Below are 20,088 nucleotides of genomic sequence, written 5' to 3' on the forward strand. Positions count from 1 at the left end.
GCAATGCTGTCCTCCAACCAGCAGGATCAGTGTTGTTACTGTCACGTGACAGCCATGTGCTCTCCTACTACAACCCTGTGGTGATGAAGGAGCGTATCAGGCTGGCGTGTGATATGGAGTGAACTTTCAGGTGGTGGTATCCCCAAGTGCCAGAAGCCCTTGCTCTCCTTGGTGGTGGAGGTTGTAGATTTGGGAGGTGTTGTCAGGTAACCTAGAGGTGTAACCGCAGGGCATTTTGTAAATGTTACATAGTGCAACATCTGTGCAACAGCGGTGAAGGGAATGGATTTTTAGCGGGTCGATGTGGCGCCAGTCAAATAATCTGTTTTGTCCTGGATTGTGTTGAGTTTCTTGAGAGTGGTTGCAGTCATCCAGGCAAATGGAGAGTATTCTGTCACACTCCTGACTTGTGCCTCTTAGCTATGGGGTATCCAGCCTTCGACTTGTTCAAGTAGCCAAAGTATTTATATGACTGGTCTGGCTGAGTTTCTGGTCATTGGTGATCCCCAGATGTCAATGCCATGAATAGTGGCATTGAACATCTAGAATAGGTGTTCAGGATGTCTCTTGTTCGAAATAGCCATTGTCTGGCCTTTACGATGGGATAATATTGAGCAAGGCAGTAGAAACCCTTCCCTCTCTTTCAATTTTGTTATTTGTTATTGAACATGTTGTGGTTGTTGTGGAGGATGTAGCATTTGTTATCTCTGCATTGAGGAGGCAATTAAGAACCAATCACTTTGGGAGTCTGAAGTTGCACACTTCTTTCCTGAAGGAAATCCTGAAGAACCGTGGGTTTTTCCAACAATCCAATGTCTCCTTGTCACCATTACTAAGACTAGCCTTTTTTCAAAGATTCCAGATTTATTTAATTACAAGGATTTAATTTTCCAGTTGCTGTGGTTGCATTCAGTGTCTTAATTGCACATCTCTGTGGGATTCGAACCCATGTCACTGGATCAATGGTCCTGGCTTCCGAATGTAACCCGACCACAACGCTGTTGCACTGTATGGGATCTTTTGTAACTAGCGGAACTATCATTCAGAGCTTTAATTAAAACCATGTAGAACGGCACTGAATTCATCAGCATGGGTTTTATGCTCAGCTCAACACTGTGGTCCTATTTAGAAATGGTAGTTTACCAGGTGACCCATACTGACATTAAGCATGGTTAGACAAAGGAATTTACATTTTAAAATTCTTTTTGCATGTTTTTGGCACATCCCAAAATGCTCCACAGCTAATTAATTATTTCTGATTGCAGTCGGTGGTGTAATCAAGCGAATGCATTGGTCTTTTTGTGTGCACACAATCTGACCATGAGCTGAATGAATTATGGTGATATCAGTTGAGAGATAAATGTAGGCCAAATTGCAGGGGAGTTCCCTTCCCCATCCAGTAATGCAATGGAATCTGAGATGGTCTCAGTTAATATTGTATCCAGAGGCCAGCACCTTTTTTCTGTGCAGCACAATCGGTCTGGAGGGTCAGCCCAGATTTATGTCTTGAATGTAGCTTAACTTTTTCATACTTCTGATCTTGGAATCAGAAACCGGTGCTACTTGGTGAGCCACCGACAATACTTTGTGGCTGTAGGGATGGACTAGCTATGTTAATTGGGCGGAGGATTTGGTGATATGGTTTGAAGCAATGACCCCTCCAAGTGCACAGTCACTATACTGTCGGACTCCACAAATGTTAATCTGTGAATTGATGCTCCCTCTTGTTAGACAGTGAATTATATCCAACTGTTTACTGCAGTGATACCATCAGTAATGCTATAGCAGAAGCATTATGGAGAGTGGTGTGAAGCAAATCTAGCAACTGTCATGGAAGTGCAGGTCGAGACCCTTCATCTGGACCAGTGCATCATTCAACACAGACGAAGGGTCTCGACCCAAAACGTCGACAATCCAGTTCCCTTCACAGATGCTGCCTGACCCACTGAGTTCCTCCAGCAGATTGTTGCTCCAGATCCCAGCATCTGCAGTTTCTTGTGTCTCCAAATTGCTTTTAAAGATATTTAATGTGTACTTGGGATGTATGACCAGCAGACAATGATAGGCTGTGCTTCTTCAAACTAAGCTACTGTAGGATTAGAGCAAGGTGGTGTTTCTATGGGGAAATGCTATCACGTACTTGTTGTAATTGGTTAGCTCTGGGTGAACTCAACAAAGTTCTACATCCATTTTCACTTCAGACTACTGCAGAAAGCAAAAACACAAGAATAGTTGATGCCCAACTTCTCAGTCTGTGAATTCATGCTGTCTAGAATCAGGGTTAAATTATTAGCCATCCCTCTGGAGTTAAAATGTTTAAGGTTCATGTTCCACCCTGGAGACTTGAACCCAAAAAGCCGGTTGCGTATTGAGGGAGTGCTTGCTTCTCAGTTCTGCACGCTGGCAATGAGATGTCAAACCTAGGTCCAGTCTTCCCAGTCAACTGGAGATAAAAGATCCGGTGACGTTCTTTTGAAGAAGCACAGCGAGTTCTCCCCGATGCCCTGATTTATTATCACAGCCACTGTTGCAAGATTATCTGGTCATTCTCCCATTTGTAGAAACTTTGTTTACAAACTAACTGCCACATTTCCTACAATACAGCAGTAACTTGGTAATTAATTTATTGATTGTTCATCACTTTGGCATACCCAAGGTCATGTAAAGCACTCTGCAACTGTGTTCCTTCAGTTTAGTTGAGATGGTATTATTGTTGGAACAATGCTTTTGGTGTTGTGAGCTGAGTTTGAAACCTGGTGATCAGAAGGTGAAAGATCGTGGTCTTGGTGATGGGTTGGGTGGGTAGAGGTTGTGTTGTTTGTCTCTGGATTGTTAATGTTCAGCAGAGTTTTCAATGCACAAGTGTTAGTGCGGAAAAAAAAGTATGTCATTACGATGCGGTTCAAAAGTGGTGGTTTGTATTTGGCAAAGGTTTTGACTCAATAACAATTTGGTATTCCAACACATTCAATGGAACATTCGAAGATGAGCAAGTGATTCGCTGGTGTCCTGGTCATTGTTTACCCATCAGCTAACATCAGTAAAAACAGATGATCTTGTCAGTTACCTGATTGTGGGATCTTGCTTTGTGTAAATTGCCTTGCATTTTCTAAATTGCAATGTCGGCTGCACTTCAGAAGAGCTGCAGCACTTGGGAAGCGTCTTGGGACAAGCGGTGGGTGTGAAATGCCTCAAGTAAAATCAGAAAATGCTGGATTGGTCCGTCAGCGAGTTCGGGAGATCAATCACTTTTCACCAGAATCCTCCTGCTTAAGTTTTTCTTTCCTTTTCTTACACTGCTTCCTCCTCCTCGCCCTATTTTCCCACACTCACTCACTCCCACTGCTTCAAAATACAACCCAACGGCATGAACATTGAATTCTCCAATTTCAGGTAACCCATACCCCCCGTTTCTTTCTCTCTCCTTCTGACTCTCCGTACACCCAGTTTCTTTCCTCTCCCGCATCTGGGTTCATCTGCCTGTCACTCGCATGTTCTACCCACACGGCCCCCTATTCCCTCCCCTTCTCCCATCTGCCCAGCGTTCCTCCCTTATCCATTTCCACTCATCAGCCTTTCTTATCATCTGCAGCCATCTCCACCTATCACCTCCAAGCCTCTGTGGCTATCTCCAACCTTCCCTCCCATACCTGGCTCCATCTGCCAGTCAACCCCTGCTCACCTGCATCCATCTATCGCTTGCCAGCTCCTGCCTCACCCGTCCCCCATGCCTCTCTTATCCCGGCTACCTCTCCTCTACACTCTGTCCTGATGAAAGGTCTCAAACGTTGACTATCTGCAAGGTCTCAAATGTTGACTATCCCCTTGCTTCCATAGATGCTGCTTGACCCTCTGTTCCTCCAGCAGCTCTCTTGTTGCTCCGTATTCCAGCATATGCAGCCTCTTGTGTCTCCGTTTCAAAATAAGGAGTTGGCCATTCAGGGCAGCAACGAGAAGAAAGTTCTTTACCCGGAAGATAAGGACTCTTTAGAATTTTCCCCCAAAGAGGACTGTGGAGCTTAGTTGATTAGTGTGTACAGACAGAAAATTATAGAATTTTGTATAATAAGGTATTGGTTTATTATGGTCACTTGTACCGAGGTACAGTGAAGAACTTGTCTTGCATACCGTTCATACAGATCAATTCATTACACAGTGCATTGAGGTAGTACAGGGTAAAAACAATAACAGAATACAGAGTAAAATGTCACAGCTACAGAGGAAGTGCAGTTGCAGGTAGACAATAAGGTGCAAGGTCATAACAAGGTAGATTGTGAGGTCAAGAGTCCATCTCATCGTATAAGGGAACTGTTCAATGGTTTTATCACAGTGGGGTAGAAGCTGTCCTTGAGCCTGGTGGTATGTGCCCTCAGGCTCCTGTATCTTCTCTGATGGGAGAAGGGAGAACAACCTGGGTGGGTGGGGTATTTGATTATGTTGGCTGCTTTACTGAGGCAGTGAGAGGCATAGACATAGTCCATGGAGGGGAGGCTGGTTTCCGTGATGCGCTGGGCTGTGTCCACAACTCTCTGCAGTTTCTTGTGGTCCTGGGCAGAGCAGTTGCCATACCAAGCCGTGATGCATCCAGATAGGATGCTTTCTGTGATGGATCGATAAAAGTTGGTGAGTGTCAAAGGGGACATGCCGAATTTCTTTAGCCTCCTGAGGAAGTAGAAGCGCTGGTGAGCTTTCTTGGCCGTGGCGTCTACGTGGTTGGGCCAGGACTGGCTATTGGTGATGTTCACTCCTAGGAACTTGAAGCTCTCAACCCTCAACGAATTAATGGTATTGGTGCAGGAAAGTGACACTGAGGTAAAAGATTGCCATGATCTTGTTGAAAGAGAGCATGAGGGGCTGAATGGTCTACTCTTGATTTTTCTTATGAGTTTGAATGACTATAACGTGATTAGCCCAAAAATGAAGTGACAAGCTTATGTTGAGATTCACTGGAATGATGTAGGGCACGGAGACCAGAGTGGAAATGGGACAAGAACTGAAACTGCATGCTCCCAGATACTTTTTATTATGCTTTCAGAGGAACCATTTGAGCTAACAGCAAGCCACAATGGTGAGAGGGTATCACTTGACATCTCTTTTAAAAGGTTTAATTGCTCGTGGTTTTTAGCTCGTTCATGTGAAAACTCTTTTGTGATATTTTGATATGTGCCCAGAGGTGTATGGATTGTCAATCTGTGGTCATAAGTTCACATCCCACTGTGGTGAGTTGTGGAGGTGAATTCAATAAATTTATGGGTTGGCATGAATATTTGTTGGTTTGCTCGTTCCCTTGCCAGGAGCAATTGGCTTTTAAGAGCCACTCCCTCACACGTGAGTCCAATAGTCGCACTATAACAATAAGTGCTTGCGTATCTATTGCCTTATCGGAAGGACTTCCCAAGGCATACTGTGGGTGCATCGTGAGCCGCTGGCTCTCGTAAGGAAATATTAGGACCGAAATGCTCGATCAAAGGGGTAGGATTTGAGGAGTTTCTTAAAGGAGCAGAGGCAGGGTAGCTTGTGGAGGGAATTCCAGAGGTTTGATTTGGCTGCCGAGGACACAGTTGCCAGTGGTAGAACGATGAAAGTAAGCGATCAACGAGAGGCCCGATTGTTGACTGTTAATGACCACTGAGCAAGCCCAGTTATATAAAAAAACAAACTATTCGTACAGAATAAGGCCCACTACTGTTGGCAAAGTGGGGATGGCCAGTCAAAGCAGCCTTCACTCACATGCCAAGAGTACTGGGAGTTTTTTTTAGAAAGAGCACACAGGTGGATCAGACTTTTTAATGGCACTCGTAGGAATGTAAAAATCCAACTGGTTTATTCAGAGCTGAACCCGGGGAACTGAGCTGTTTCAAAGAGCCAGCATGGGGTCCCTTCCAAACTATCATCTGTCTCTGGTTCTCTGAAATCTCACTAGCAACTTGAAACTCGAGGCATAATACTGGTGTGTAAGCATCTCTCATAACCTTGACACAGGTACTCCCTGGGTTACGGAGGCCTGATTTATGTACAGTCTGTACATACAAACGAGTGTTTGGGAGACCGGTGGGATGGTTTGGCTGGCTGCTGCAGGGATGCAGACATCTTCTGCTGTGTAGGAAGTTGGGTCACAGCAATATTTGAATGGTTGAGTTAGACACCCTGGTTTAACTACATGTTGCCCTTGCATGGCCAATGTTTTATTTAAGTATATTATTGCTGGGCAGCTGCATTTATGACTTTCAAAATTGGAATTGGTTTATTATTGTCTCAGGTACAGTGAAAAATGTCTCTTGCATACCGTTCATACATATCAGTTCATTACATCGTGCATTGAGGTAGTACAAGGTAAAACAATAACAGATTGCAGAATAAAGTGTAACAGCTACAGAGAAAGTGCAGTGCAGGTAGACAGTAAGGTGCAAGGCCATAACGGGGTAGATTGTGAAGTCAAGAGTCCATCTTATCGTACTAGGGAACTGTTCAATAGACATAACAGCGGGATAGAAGCTGTCCTTGAGCCTGGTGGTACGTGCTTTCAAGCTTTTGTATCTTCTGCTCGATGGGAGAGGGGAGAAGGGAGAATGTGTCTGGGCTGGGTGTGGTCTTTGAGTATGTTGGCTGCTTTACTGAGGCGGTGAGAAGTGTAGACAGAGTCCATGGAGGGGAGGCTGGTCTGAGTGATGTGCTGAGCTGCGTCCGCAACTCTCTGCAGTGTTTTGCGGTCACGGGCAGATCAATTGCCATACCAAGCTGTGATGCAACTGGATAGGATGCTTTCTATGGTGCCTCGTTAAAAATTGGTGAGTGTCAACAGGGACATGCCAAATTTCTTTAGCCTCCTAACTATTCAGATTATGAACTTCTCAGGAATGGAACCCTGTCGTAATCTGGCGAGGACCTGTACTGCAAAGTGCTTTGGAGCCAATGAACTATGAGGGGCCTCAGACTGAGGGGTCCAAAGCCCAGGAGGCATCGACTAAAGTGATTGGTAGAAGGATTAGAGGAGTGATGCAGAAAAGTTTTAACCTTGAGTATGATAGGGTCAGCAACATTGTCTGGAAGGATGGAAGAGGCAGAGAGCCTCACCACATTTAAATGGTACTTGGATGTGTACAGCCGTCTGTGGCAATGAATTCCACAGATTCACCACCCTCTGGCGAAAGCAATTCCTTCTTGTCTCTGTTCTAAAGGGATGCCCTTCTACTCTGAGGCTGTGCCCTCTGGTCCTAGACTGTCCCAAAACTGGAAGCATTCTCTGTCTAAAGCAGCCAACATAATCAAAGACCCCACCTCCCTGGACATTGTCTCCTCTCTCCTCTCCCCTCTCCCATCAGGCAGAAGATATAAAAGCCTGAAAGCACGTACCACCAAGCTCAAGAACTGCTTCTATCCCACTGTTATAAGACTATTGAACAGTTACCTAGTACAAAAAGATTACTCTTGATCTCGCAATCTGCCTTGTTATGGCCTTGCACCTTGTTGTCTACCTGCACTGCACCTTCTCTGTGACACTTTATTCTGCATCCTGTATTATTTTTACCACGTACAACCTCAATGCACTGTGCAACCTCAGTACAAGTGACAATAATATTCCAATTTCAGTGGAAGACCTGTCCCAATTTTTATTTTCTCAGTAAGTGTTTGACTATATATCGGCCAGGGCATTGGGGAAGGCTCCTCTGCCCTCCTTTAAAGATTGCATTGCAAGCTTTTAGTTAGCATCTCGTCTGAACGACAGTAACTCCCAGTCCACCAGTGCTGTGTGCCCCCAGACAAGGCATGGAGGATCCAGCTTGGATTTTGTACTTGGGTGTGTGGAATGGAGGGTTAAACCCACAAGATTCTGACTGGGGCGAGAGTCCTACCCACTGAGCCATGGCGGACACTGTTGGCCAACGTTGAGGGTGTTTGGTGGTGAAGTATTAGCCCACGGCGACGCCCATGTGGGGAGGCGTCTTGCACCACTGGCTGTTTTTATCCCAGACTCGTGCGGCCGTTGAGGGCCAAGTGACTGACCACATCCAACACAAAGGCGGCAGCCAATGTTGGTTTTTAATGAACCTGCCACTGAAGTGACCAAATACTGAAAAATGTGAAACTTCGTGTTATTTGATTTTGAGATGCTTTTATAAACCTCAATTTATTTACAGCTGCAAACCTCACAGTTATTCATTCTGATACCGATCAGCAGGCTGTGGTAAGGCTCCACCTCACTTGATATTTACATATATTTTTCATGAGCATGTCTGCGGATGATTTCATTTTACAGTGTCTGAAATTCCTGTGCCTCGATCTTTGGGAAATTCCGACTTTCGCACAAAGTCACTTACTATGCTGTACCTGCAAAGCCAGTACACATTTGATATTTTCTTTACAGTGCTCTTTTTGGGAGACATCGAGACATGTTAAGGACCCTCGCCATCCAGGACATACCCTCTTCTCGTTACTGCCATCGGGGAGGAGGTACAGGAGCCTGAAGGCCCACACTCAACGATTCAGGAACAGCATCTTCCCCTCCGCCATCACTGAACGCATGAATACCTCGTTATTCCCCTTTTGCACTATTTATTTGTGACTTAGTGATTCTTGTGTCTTTCACTGTACTGCTGCCACAAAACAACAAATTTCACGACATATATCAGTGATAATAAGCCTGATTCTGATGTTGGGGTACAGCTTGAAGTGCTCTGCAGTGGGTTATTCAACCACAGCAGGCTTGGACAGGGTCGTATGGTCACCACACTGCTGCACAGGCTGGACTTTATTACTCTCAAAAATAGCATTGCAAACCTGTTATTCCACAATCATCCCCATCGCCGCCGCCGCCGCCGCCACCCCATAACACCCAGTGTTTCTCCATTATACAGGGGCCTCATCCTGCACTGCACTTCATCTGTAGCTGTTACACTTTGTTCTACGTTCTGTAAGATAAGATATCTTTATTAGTCACATGTATATCAAAACACACAGTGAAATGCATCTTTTTGCGTAGTGTTCTGGGGGCAGCCCTCAAGTGTCGCCACACTTCCACTGCCAACATAGCGTGCCCACAACTTCCTAACCCGTACGTCTTTGGAATGTGGGAGGAAACTGGAGCACCCAGAGGAAACCCACGCAGACACGGGGAGAACATACAAACTCCTCATGAACAGTGGCCGGAATTGAACCCGGGTCACTGATGCTGTAAAGTGTTACGCTAACCGCTTCCTTGTACTACCTCAATGCACTGTGTAATGAATTGATCTGTATGAATGGTATGCAAGACAAGTTTTTTTCACTGTACCTCAGTACAAGTGACAATAATAAACCAATTCCAATATATGAAACTGGTTAAGTAGGCAGAGACCAGAGTTGGTATCAGAGATCTTCCTGAACTGCGTGGTTCATTTCTACACTGTGGGCATTGGACTGCAGCTTACACAAGGTTGCATTGGCTTATTGCAGCACAGTTCTCTCTGAAGTCAACTGGACTGGCGCAAATTCTGTTTGGCAAAGGTCAGGTTTCTGCAATCTATTACACTGGCTTATAAAGCATTTGGTTGGAAGCTGATTCTTCTCAAAAATTTGCCATCAGTAGGAGAGAGTGTAGGATCTGAGGGCACAGTCTCAGAATAAAGGGACATCCCTTTAAAACTGAGATGAGGAGGAATTTCTTCAGCCAGAGGGTGGTGAATCTGTAGAATTCGTTGCCACCGAGGGCTATGGAGGCCAATTCATTGGGTGTATTTAAGGCAGAAACTGATAGGTTCTTGATTAGTAAGGGGGTTAAAGGTTACTGGGGCAATGGGGTTAAACAAAAAATATCAGCCATGGTTGAATGGTGGAGCAAACTGAATGGGACGAATGGCCTAATTCTGCTCCTATTCCTTATGGTCTTACTTCCCAAGACTGAAGTAGTTCCCATGCCTGGTTTCTGCTGATTTCCCTTATTAAATGATGCCCTTCTGCTAAATGCTTATTTAAGAGCAAATGTTGAAAGGTTTTTCAATTTGTATATTTCTGCTTAAATTATTAAGAAGCAGATGACTGCAGACAAATGTAACTATTGAATGGTTCTGTGCACTTTTATGTCATTTAAAATCACAGTATCAGAGGTGGTGGACTGGACACTGATTAAAATGTTTATCATAAAGTCGCAGAAATTTAAGGGCAATGATGCATTGTACCTGTTGAGAATGAAGTCAACCTAGTACTGAACTAGTAGCCACGAAGGTTCTGGCTTTTCATGTGTTTATCCAAGTACTGCTTTAAATGAGTCTGCCTGTGCCACCCTTTCAGGTTGAGTTCCAGGCACCCAACACTCTCTTGGTAAAAATATTTCACTCATCTCCCCTCTTAATTGCCTTAAATCTAGTTATTGGTGTTTCTGCTAAGGGAAATGGGTTGTCCTTTTCCGGTCTATGTCGGTCTCTTATAGTTTCATACCTCTTTTAAATCTCCTCTGAACTGTCTCTTTTACAGAGAAAACAAGCCCACTCTAGCCAGCCTTTCCTTATTACACCGTTTGACAATATTTTCATGAATCTTATTTTTTTGTGGTCAACTCAGTTTCATCATTATTAATTAAATTTAACCAGTTACCACTCTTAAGTATATTAAACATAGAGTCATAGAGTTACCCAGCACAGAAACAGGCCCTCTGGCCCAACTTGTCCATGCCAACCAAGATACGCCATCCAAGCTAGTCCCATTTGCCTGCGTTTGGTCCATAACCTTCTAAACCTTTCTTCCGGGTGCTCCGGTTTCCTCCCACATTCCAAAAGATGTACGGGTTAGGAGCTGTGGGCATGCTATGTTGGCACTGGAAGAGTGGCAACACTTCTGGGCTGCCCCCAGCACATTCTCAGTAATGATAAAAGATGCATTTTACTATGTTTCAATGCACATGTGACTAATAATTATAGATAAATCTTATCTATATTCATATATTACTATGAATGGTAGGCACTTGGGAGTATAATGGAAGAAAGGGACCTAGGAGTACAAGTGCATATTTCATTGAAAGCTGTTTAACAGGTTGACGATGGTGTTTGGCACGCTGGCTTTCATCAGTCAGGGCATTGACTATGGGAGTTGAGACTTTATGTTGCAGTTGTATAAGTCGTTGGTGAGGCTGCACGTAGAGAGCTGTGTACAGTTTTGGTCACCCTGTTATAGGAAAGACGTGGTTAAACTGGAAAGAGTGCTGAGAAGATTTATGAGATGTTGCCAGGACCAGAGGGCCTGAGTTGTAGGGAGAGGTTGGCCAGGCTAGGTCTTTATTCCTTGGAACGTAGGAAAATGAGGGGCGACCTTATAGAAGTGTTTAAATTTATGAGAGGCATAGATAAGGTGGACGGTAACAGTCTTTTCCCCAGGGTAGGGGAGTCCCAAACTAGGGGGCATAGATTTGGGGTGAGGGGAAAGATTTAAAAGGGATCTGAGGGGCAACTTTTTCCACGCAGAGGGTGGTGAGACTATGGAATGGGCTGCCGGAGGAAGTGGTAGAGGCAGGTACAGTAGTATCATTTAAGAAGCACTTGGACAGGTACATGGAGGGGCGGGGCTTAGAGGGATATGGGCCAAACACAGGAAATTGGGACCAGCTGGGTGGGCACCGTGGTCAGCATGGACTGGTTGGGCTAAAGGGTCTATATCCATGCTGTATTGCTCTATGACCTTAATCCATCTACCTGTCCAATTGTCTTTTAAAAGTTGTTATTGTATCTGCTTACAATGCTTTGTTAAAATGTTTTGTTTAATTCTGAATCTATAAGATTGTTGAATTGTATTGATTCATAAGAGGTTTTCCATTTGGTGATATGCAAATAAGTTTGAGCAGAACTTGATATCCAAAAAGTAGAATGTCTACCTAGTTATGAACTGGTTGTAGACAGTCCATTTCCCATGGCAGAAACACCAATAACTAAATCAGTAGATTTAGGACATTTTGTAGAGCAATTCGAGGGGAGATGAGTGAAATATTATCACCGAGAGACTTTTGGATGTTTGGAGTTGCATGTAAGTAAGACCAGGTAAGGATGACTGATTTAATTTCTGAAAGTGCATTAGAGAACTGGATGCAGTTTTAAGAAAATCTGGTGATTTTAAGGACGTAATGTAAGCATTTTATTCCAGATTAATTTACTTACGATTTTTAAATTTCCCACCTTCCTGGAGAGATGTGAACTCTTGTCTTTGGGTTGTTAGTCCACTGACATTCTGTATAAGATACCTTTATTAGTCACATGTACATCAAAACACAGTGAAATACATCTATTGCGTAGAGTGTTCTGGGGTCAGCCTGCAAGTGTCGCCACGCTTCCGGCGCCGACGTGCATGCCCACAACTTCCTAACCTGTACGTCTTTGGAATGTGGGAGGAAACCAGAGCACCCGGAGGAAACCCACGCAGACACGGGGAGAACGTACTTAAAGACAGCAGCAGGAATTGAACCCGGGTCGCTGGTGCTGTAATAGTGTTACGCTAACTACTACACTACCATGCCTGCCTATATGTATGGTAATATATGTCAGCAACATGAATGGTATGTAATGTTGTGGTCTAACCAATTGCTTTTTTGCCTTCTGTAGGTGTCCCGCCATATGATCTGCCCACTGCTGAACATGATGCAGGCTCTGCACAGGCAGACTCGGGACCTAATGCTGCTCTTGCAGAGGAAAGATGCAGAGATACTTGACTACAAGGAAAGTGGTGCAATGCTTAGTAGAGGTGAGAGCTTTGTTTTTCAGCCATTTCCTACTGCCAGTAAGTAAAGGTAGAATTGCTGGAGTTAGAATGAAAATGCAAAAGGTTTGCAGTGTTTAGCTCCCTTCGTGATATCCTGAAGGGTTTTACTTTTGGTGATAGAGTCATAGAGTTGTACAGCACAGAAGCAGGCCCTTTGGTCCAACTCATCCGTGCCGACCAAGTTTGCCAAACTAAACTAGTCCCATTTGCCTGAGTTTGGCCCATTTCCTTCTAAACCTTTCCTATCCAAGTATGTGTCAAAATGCCTTCTAAATGTCGTCATTTTTCCTCCTCTGCTTCCTCTGGCAGCTTGTTCTATATACCCACCACCCTCTGTGTGGGGGAAAAAGTTGCCCCTCAGGTTCCTTTTAAATCTTTCCCCTCTCACTTTAAACCTACACCCTCTAGTTGTGGACTCCTCTACTCTGGGTAAAAGACTTCGGCTATTCACTTTACATATGCCCGCATGATTTTGTAAACCTCTAAGGTTCCCCTTTGGTCTCCTATGGTCCAGGGGAAAAAAAGTCCCACCCTATTCAGCCTCTCTTATCACCCAAGTCCTCCAGTCCAGGTAACATCCTCGTAAATCTTTTTTGCACCCTCTCCAGTTTAATGACATTTTTCCTATGGCAGGGTGACCAGACCTGTACGCAGTACTCCAAATGTGGCTTTACTAACTTCTTATACTGCTGTAACATGCCGTCCGAACTCCTGTACACAATATTCTGACCGACGTAGGCAAGCGTGCCAAAGTCCTCCTTCACCACTCGGTGACTTTTGTAATGCGCAAAACCTGAGCCACCTTTGACAGAGCAAGCACCCAAGTAATGAAATTGGCTCCTAGTTCTAAAATGGCCCAATAAACCAATCAGGCTAATTAGGGGTGGCCTTGTCACTGATGCTTGTATCCCATATAAGAAAACACATCCTAGCAAATGATGCTTGAGGTAAACCATTTAAAGCTGCCTTTTGCTCTTCAACATTGATAAGGTCATTTAAAAAAAAGTCTCTTCAGTCTCTCAGACCACCTGAAAGGGTTGTCAACTCTCCACATTTTATCACCTGCCACTTAGAAGCTAGTATTAATTCTGTTTCAAGTAGGGCATCCTTTCTCCCTATCTTCACTTTTAGGATGTAGTCTTCAACATAACAGAATCGTGTTTATTATCACTGACATATATTGTGAAATGTGTTGTTTTGCAGCAGCAGTACAGTGCAAGACATAAAAATTAGTGTAAGTTACAAAAATAGTGCAAAAGAGGCATAACGAGGTAGTGTTCATGGACCATTAAAAAATCTGGTGGCGGAGGGGAAAAAGCTGTGTCTAAAACGTTGAGTGTGGGTCTTCAAGCTCCTGTACCGCTTCCCTGATGGTAGTAACACGAAGAGGGCATGTCCTGGATGGTGAGGGTCCTTAGTGATGGATGCCGCCTTCTTGAGGCACCGCCTCTTGAAGATGTCCTCAATGGTGGGGAGGGTTGTACCCGTGATGGAGCTGGCTGAGTCTACAACCCTCTACAGCCTTTTTCGATCCTGCGCGTTGGAGCCTCCGTACCAGGCGGTGATGCAACCAGTCAGAATGCTCTCCACCGTACATCTGTAGAAATTTGCAGGAGTCTTTGGTGACATACCAAATCCCCTCAAACTCCTAAGTTGGTGTTGGTGTGCCGCCTTCGTGATTGCATCAGTGTGTTGGGCCCAAGATAGATCCTCTGAGATGTTGATGTCCAGGAACTTGATATCTATTGCCAATTGTTAGCTGTCCCTTGATAACCACCACCATCTTGATTTACTGCAGTCCATATGGTGAAACTAATTTCACACTGCGGTTATGTAGTGAATCACATAGTCTTGATCCAGCAACGTGGAAGAATCAGCAAAGAAATGTCTAACATCCAAAAAGCCTCTGCAAAAAGGAATCCCCTTTACTCTTCTGGTGATTCTCTGTTGCAAGATTGGAGAGTCTGATTGGAGTGAATAAAAAATTTCAGAACATGTACGTGTCACTCCCAGCTTTCCGCAGACAAGGTCCCAAACAGCAATGCGATAATGACCAGATAATGTCAAGGACTGGCAGAAGGAAAGAGGTTGAAGTAGAGTCAAACTGAATGCAGAAAGAAGGAAACAGAAGAGACAAAGTAAGAACAGGTAGGGTTGTAAAGAAAGCTTTTGGCATCCTGGCATTCATAAATCAAAGTATTGAGTATAGGAGTTGGGATGCTATGGTGAGGTTGTCTTATACAAGGCCAAATTTGGAGTATTGTGTGCAGTTCTGGTCACCTAACTGTAGGAAGGATATCAGTAAGATTGAAAGAGTGCAGAGGAGATTTACTAGAATGTTGCCGGGTCTTCAGGAGTTGAGTTACAGGGAAAGACTGAACAGGTTAGGACTATTCCTTGGAATGTAGAAGAATGAGGGGAGATTTGATAGATGTTTACAAAATTATGAGGGGTATAGAAAGAGTAAATGCAAATAGGCTCTTTCCACCTAGATTAGGAGAGATAAGTACAAGGGGACATGGCTTTAGGGTGAAAGGGGAAAGGTTTAGGGGGAACCTTCACTCAGAGGGTGGTGGGAGTATGGAACGGGCTGCCATCTGTCGTGGTAAATGCGGGCTCACCCTTAAGTTTTAAGAATGAATTGGCTAGATACATGGACGGGAGAGGTCTGGAGGGTTATGGACTGGGTGCAGGTCAGTGGGACTAGCGGAATAAAGTTTTGGCACAGACTAGAAGGGCCGAATGGCCTGTTTTCTGTGCTGTAGTGTTCTATGGTTCTAAAAGCACTGAAATTTAAAATCCAACTTTTGTTTTAATTCTTTCAGTCAGACACTTGTAAGAGCAAGACTGAAAGGTATCAGTTGTTCTCTTTTTGAGTTGAAGAGATTAATTGGCATTGCTTTGTGCCACTCATTTTGAGGCTTAACTTCCTGCTGTCCTCCAAATCAGACTTCTTGTATGTGCCTTTGGAAGCTGAGCTATCAGCTGCCTTAGCCCTAAACTCTGGAATTCAATCATCCTTATTTTTTTTCACTGAATGTTCCTTAAAATCTGTCTCGGTGACAGCTTTCTGGCCACCTTTCCTACTGTCTTCTAAAGTGGCTGGGTGTTAGAATTGTTTGAAGGTAAATTTACTGCATTAGCAGTGCTCTATAAATGCAAGTCATTCGTACTAAAACCTCTTGAGTGGGCATTCTCCACCCTCGTAACCCATATTAACTATGTCTTTGTGGTCGCAGACTGGGTCAAATATTCCTGGCACTTGATGACTCGGTCTTCGCATATCAGCACTTCAGCCAAGTCTTCAAGCAGTGTTTGCTTAATTGAATTTTTCTGAAGACATAACAACAAAACAACTAAACCCAGCAAGTGCCAAAGCTTAAGGATGATATTTATTTAAGGAGCTGCACCAAAAGGCAAACTTTATTACTTGTCTGAGAGTAATGGAGCTGTTCAAAATTTTAAATGATATTTAATAAATAAGGAGAAGTGGTAGTTACTGGTGGTTAGGCAGTTGGGGATTAAAGATAATTGGAGAAAAAGCCAGGCAGTAAATTTTGTGATCAGCACTGCCTGATGAGAGGTGGAATTAGAATCGATAATAATTCTGAAAAAAATTTGGGGAAGGAGCAGGAGGAGAAGTGGCATTTAGATTGAGGGTGTCCTAATTAGAAATGGTTGAACTGACTGGATTTCTTCTTTCTTGAGAAAAGAAGGCTGTGAGGTGAGCGAATGGAGGTCTTGAACATGTGAAGAGCTTTGAGAGCATGGAAGCAAATAAAATGGTTCCCCTTGTGAGAAAGATAAAATGAGATAGCCACCAAGAAATCCAATAAGGAATCTGGACGATACCTCTTTAATCGAAGTACAGTGAAAGTGTGGGATTTGCTACCACAGGAAAGAATTAAAGTGTCAGTGTAAGTTAAGGAAAAACTGGACAAGCATGATGAAGAAGGGTATGGATGACTGTATTCACGGAGTCATACAGCAAGGAAATAGGCCCTTTAGTCCAATTTGTCCATGCCAACCAAGTTGTCATAGAGAGTCATAGAGTAATACAGCACAGATACAGTCCCTTCAGCCCAACCAGTCCATGCCAACCACAATGTCCACCCAGCTAGTCCTACCTGAGCAACCTGCATGTGGCCCATTTTCCTCCAAACCTTTCTCACCCATGACTCTTGGGTCCTTTTTAAATCATGACCCTCTCACCATAAAACCTATGCCCTCTAGTTTTAGATTCCCATACCCTGGGAAAAAATAGATTGAGATGAGGAAAGATAGGAGAAGGCTTGAATGGAGCATAAATGCTGGCTTATACTATTTGATCCAAGTAGTCTTTTTTTTGTTCCATGTTCCCTGTGTAATTCTGTGCTATTCAAAGAGCCATTATATGTACAGTGCACCATATGCCCGATCTCTGTGTGATTTTTAATTAGATAAGCCATAGACCCAATGACTGCTGTGCGGGAGGTTGAATTTGTTTCTGGGACTCATTTCTCTTCAAGTTTCAGCTGCATTGACTTAGCTGGGAGTAGCCACAGAGTCATGCAGCCCGGAAGCAGTCTCTTTGGCCCTCTGCACTGACCACCACATTCTACATTAATCCCATTTTATTCTCCCCACATTTCTGTCAACTTCCCCTTGATTCTACCATCCATCAACACACTGGGGGAAATTTTCAGTGGCCAATTAACCTAGCAACCCACGCATATTTGGGGTATGGAAGGAAGTCTGAGCATCTGAAGGAAACCCATGTGGTCACAGGGAGAATGTGCAAACTCCAAACAGGCAGTATCAGATCAAGATTGAACCTGGGACACTTGAGAGCTGTGACGCAGCAGTTCTACTTAGCTGCACTGCTATGCCACCCCAAATCTGGCTATCTCATTGTGAAGCCATAGAATGGTCACTGTAATTAAGGAAGATTCAAGAACATTTCCCCCACCAAAGTCCTGCACCCCTCCCTCCCTCTATAGCCTCCTTTGCCACTATAGCTGTTTGGGATCCCCAAGCTTCTCCAACTGTGTCCTCTTGTGATCTCTCCACCAGTTTTAACCATACCTTCACCTGCCAAACTCCTAAGGTCAAGAATTCCACAGTAAACAACCATTAGCTCTCTTCTTCTTTAAGCCATGATCTTTCGAACTTGCTTTCTCAGACCGAGCTTTTGGTTGTCTGCCCTTGACCTGGTGTTGGATTTTTTTTTTGAAGTAGCTTGGCGTATTTTCTGTTTTACATTTAACCAGCAAAGTTCAAGTTTTAATGCTGTCAGGGCAGTAAAAGGTGGAACATTATATTGTGTATATCTTGTAAAAGGCTCATTGCCAATAATGGGTCACCCAAGCTGTGAATAAGGTGTTCAATCCCTCACTATAGATAGGCAGGTATGTCAGATAGGATGAGTTCCAACATGCTTTGCCAACGTGCTGAATTCCATGCCTCTGCCGTGCTGGCCAGGAAGGGATAGAGGGAGGGACACAAAAGACTGCAGATGCTGGAATCTGGAGCAATACACAAAAAGCTGGAGGAATTCAACAGGTCAAGCAGCATATCTATGGAGGGAAATGATTAGTTGATGTTTTGGGTCAAGAGTCTTTGTCTGGACTGAAAGATAGAGGGGAGATAGCTGGTATAAAGAGGTGAGGTGAAGGGGTGAACAAGAGCTGGTGGGTGATAGATGGATCCAGTTGGGTGGGGGGGAGAGAGGGAATAGTGCCAGAAGCTGGGAGGTGATAGGTGGAAGTGACAAAGGGCTGAAGATGATGGAATCTGACAAGGAGAAGAAGGTAGAGAGAGATTTAGGTAGGGGTAGACGTGGTGTTTAAAATCATGGATGCGTAAAAAAAAATATAGAAATGAAGGGCAAAGAGATATCGAGGGTTTAGAATCTGAGAAAATGATGGACGAAAGAAGCAGCTAAATTAAGGATGATTTACCACATGGAAGCCGCTGTAAAGATGCATGAAGTTGTTGTAGAATGGAATGCATAATGTTCCAGAAGGTAGTTTCATGGAGCAAAGCTCCTATAAAGGAGGGAAACTTGTGTGACCAACCTGCTTTTTAAAAAAAAATATATATTAAACCATAACGGTTCTGATTATGCTTCACAGTCCTTTATTTGTTTTCCCTGCCTTTCCCGTGGTTTTGAATCTGCGTCTATATTTTTGTTTAAATGCCGCATGGCTTTTTTCTCATCGTCAGGGCTCCTTGTAGATTCTGATGTGAGGGGAGCTGGAGGGTGCACCCGTTTTTATAAAGTCAAAAGCTGACTCGTGACCTCAGTAAGTTTGTGACTGGATTGTGATCAAACCAGCTTTATCTCACCGGATGTTGGATTAGTGTAGAAATTGAGCCTGGTGGGAACTTCGTCTATGCTGTGAGACAGGAAAGTTTGGTCCCCACTGGGGAATATCGCTTGCTGGTTCTTCTTGCCTCTTATTCAACCTCTTACCTACCTCCCTCCCCACCACCCACCTTCTCAACTAACCAACGTAAACCCTTTGCTTGCCCTCCTCTTAAAGTGCTCATTTTTGTTTCCTCTGTAGCATTAAACAGTCAGCTGTGGCTTAGTTGGTAGAACTCTTGAGTCAGAAGGTTGTGGGTTCAAATCCCACTCGAGAGATTCGGGCACAAAAATGGTGGCTCACAGTCCTGTGAAAAACTGAAGCTGTGCTCCACTTTGGAAGTGTTTGAGGTGGAGTCAAATTTTTGAAGGATTGGGGGGAATTGAGAGTTATGGGGAACTGGCACAGGGAGGAGTTGAGGCCATGATCACATTGAATGGTGGGGTAGGGTTGAGGGGCCTGATCTCCTTCTCCTGCTCCTATTTTCTTGTGTTTCTTATGCTGTCTTTGAGATGAGGTGCTAAAATAGCAATCCCAGCCATTGTCAGATCGACCTAAAATATTCTATTCTAAAGAAAGACACAGTAAAACTTAGTATCAGAGACAATATTTATAGAGTTATAGAGACATACAGCACAGAAACTGGCCCATATTATCCATGCTGACCATCAAGCACTTATTCATACTAATTTCATTTACCAATAGAATAGTAGAGAAAAGCATAATGCCTTGAAATCAGCACCATTAAGAAAAAAATATTTGGCTATTATAACACAGCTGGTTGTGAGAGCTTGTTGTGTGCAAGTCATTGCCATGTCTCTCATATTACAACAGTGAGTGCATTTCCGAAAAAAAAGATACTTCATGGCCTGTGAACTGTGCCGTGACATCCTGAGAGTAATACAAAAAGTGCTAGAGAAATGCATTTTTTATTTATTTAGAGGTACTGCACAGAAACAGGCCCTTAGGCCCAACAAGTCCACGTCGACTTTCAAGCTGCCGTTTGTACATTAATCTTACCCTA

The 20,088-nt window shown here is 43.9% G+C and overlaps 1 protein-coding gene across 2 annotated transcripts in view; it reads left to right on the top strand.

The window, feature by feature from the left end:
- The window catches only part of nhej1 (nonhomologous end-joining factor 1), a 323,760-nt gene that overhangs the window by 31,879 nt on the left and 271,793 nt on the right, over positions 1-20,088 (top strand). For both annotated transcript variants that reach the window (XM_052024822.1, XM_052024831.1), the window contains exon 4: positions 12,561-12,699. In XM_052024822.1, coding sequence (XP_051880782.1) covers positions 12,561-12,699 — 139 coding nt within the window. The remainder of the gene's footprint in view (positions 1-12,560; positions 12,700-20,088) is intronic.

Source organism: Pristis pectinata, chromosome 1 (assembly GCF_009764475.1).
Source record: "Pristis pectinata isolate sPriPec2 chromosome 1, sPriPec2.1.pri, whole genome shotgun sequence".
In the NCBI taxonomy this organism is placed as follows: Eukaryota; Metazoa; Chordata; class Chondrichthyes; order Rhinopristiformes; family Pristidae; genus Pristis; species Pristis pectinata.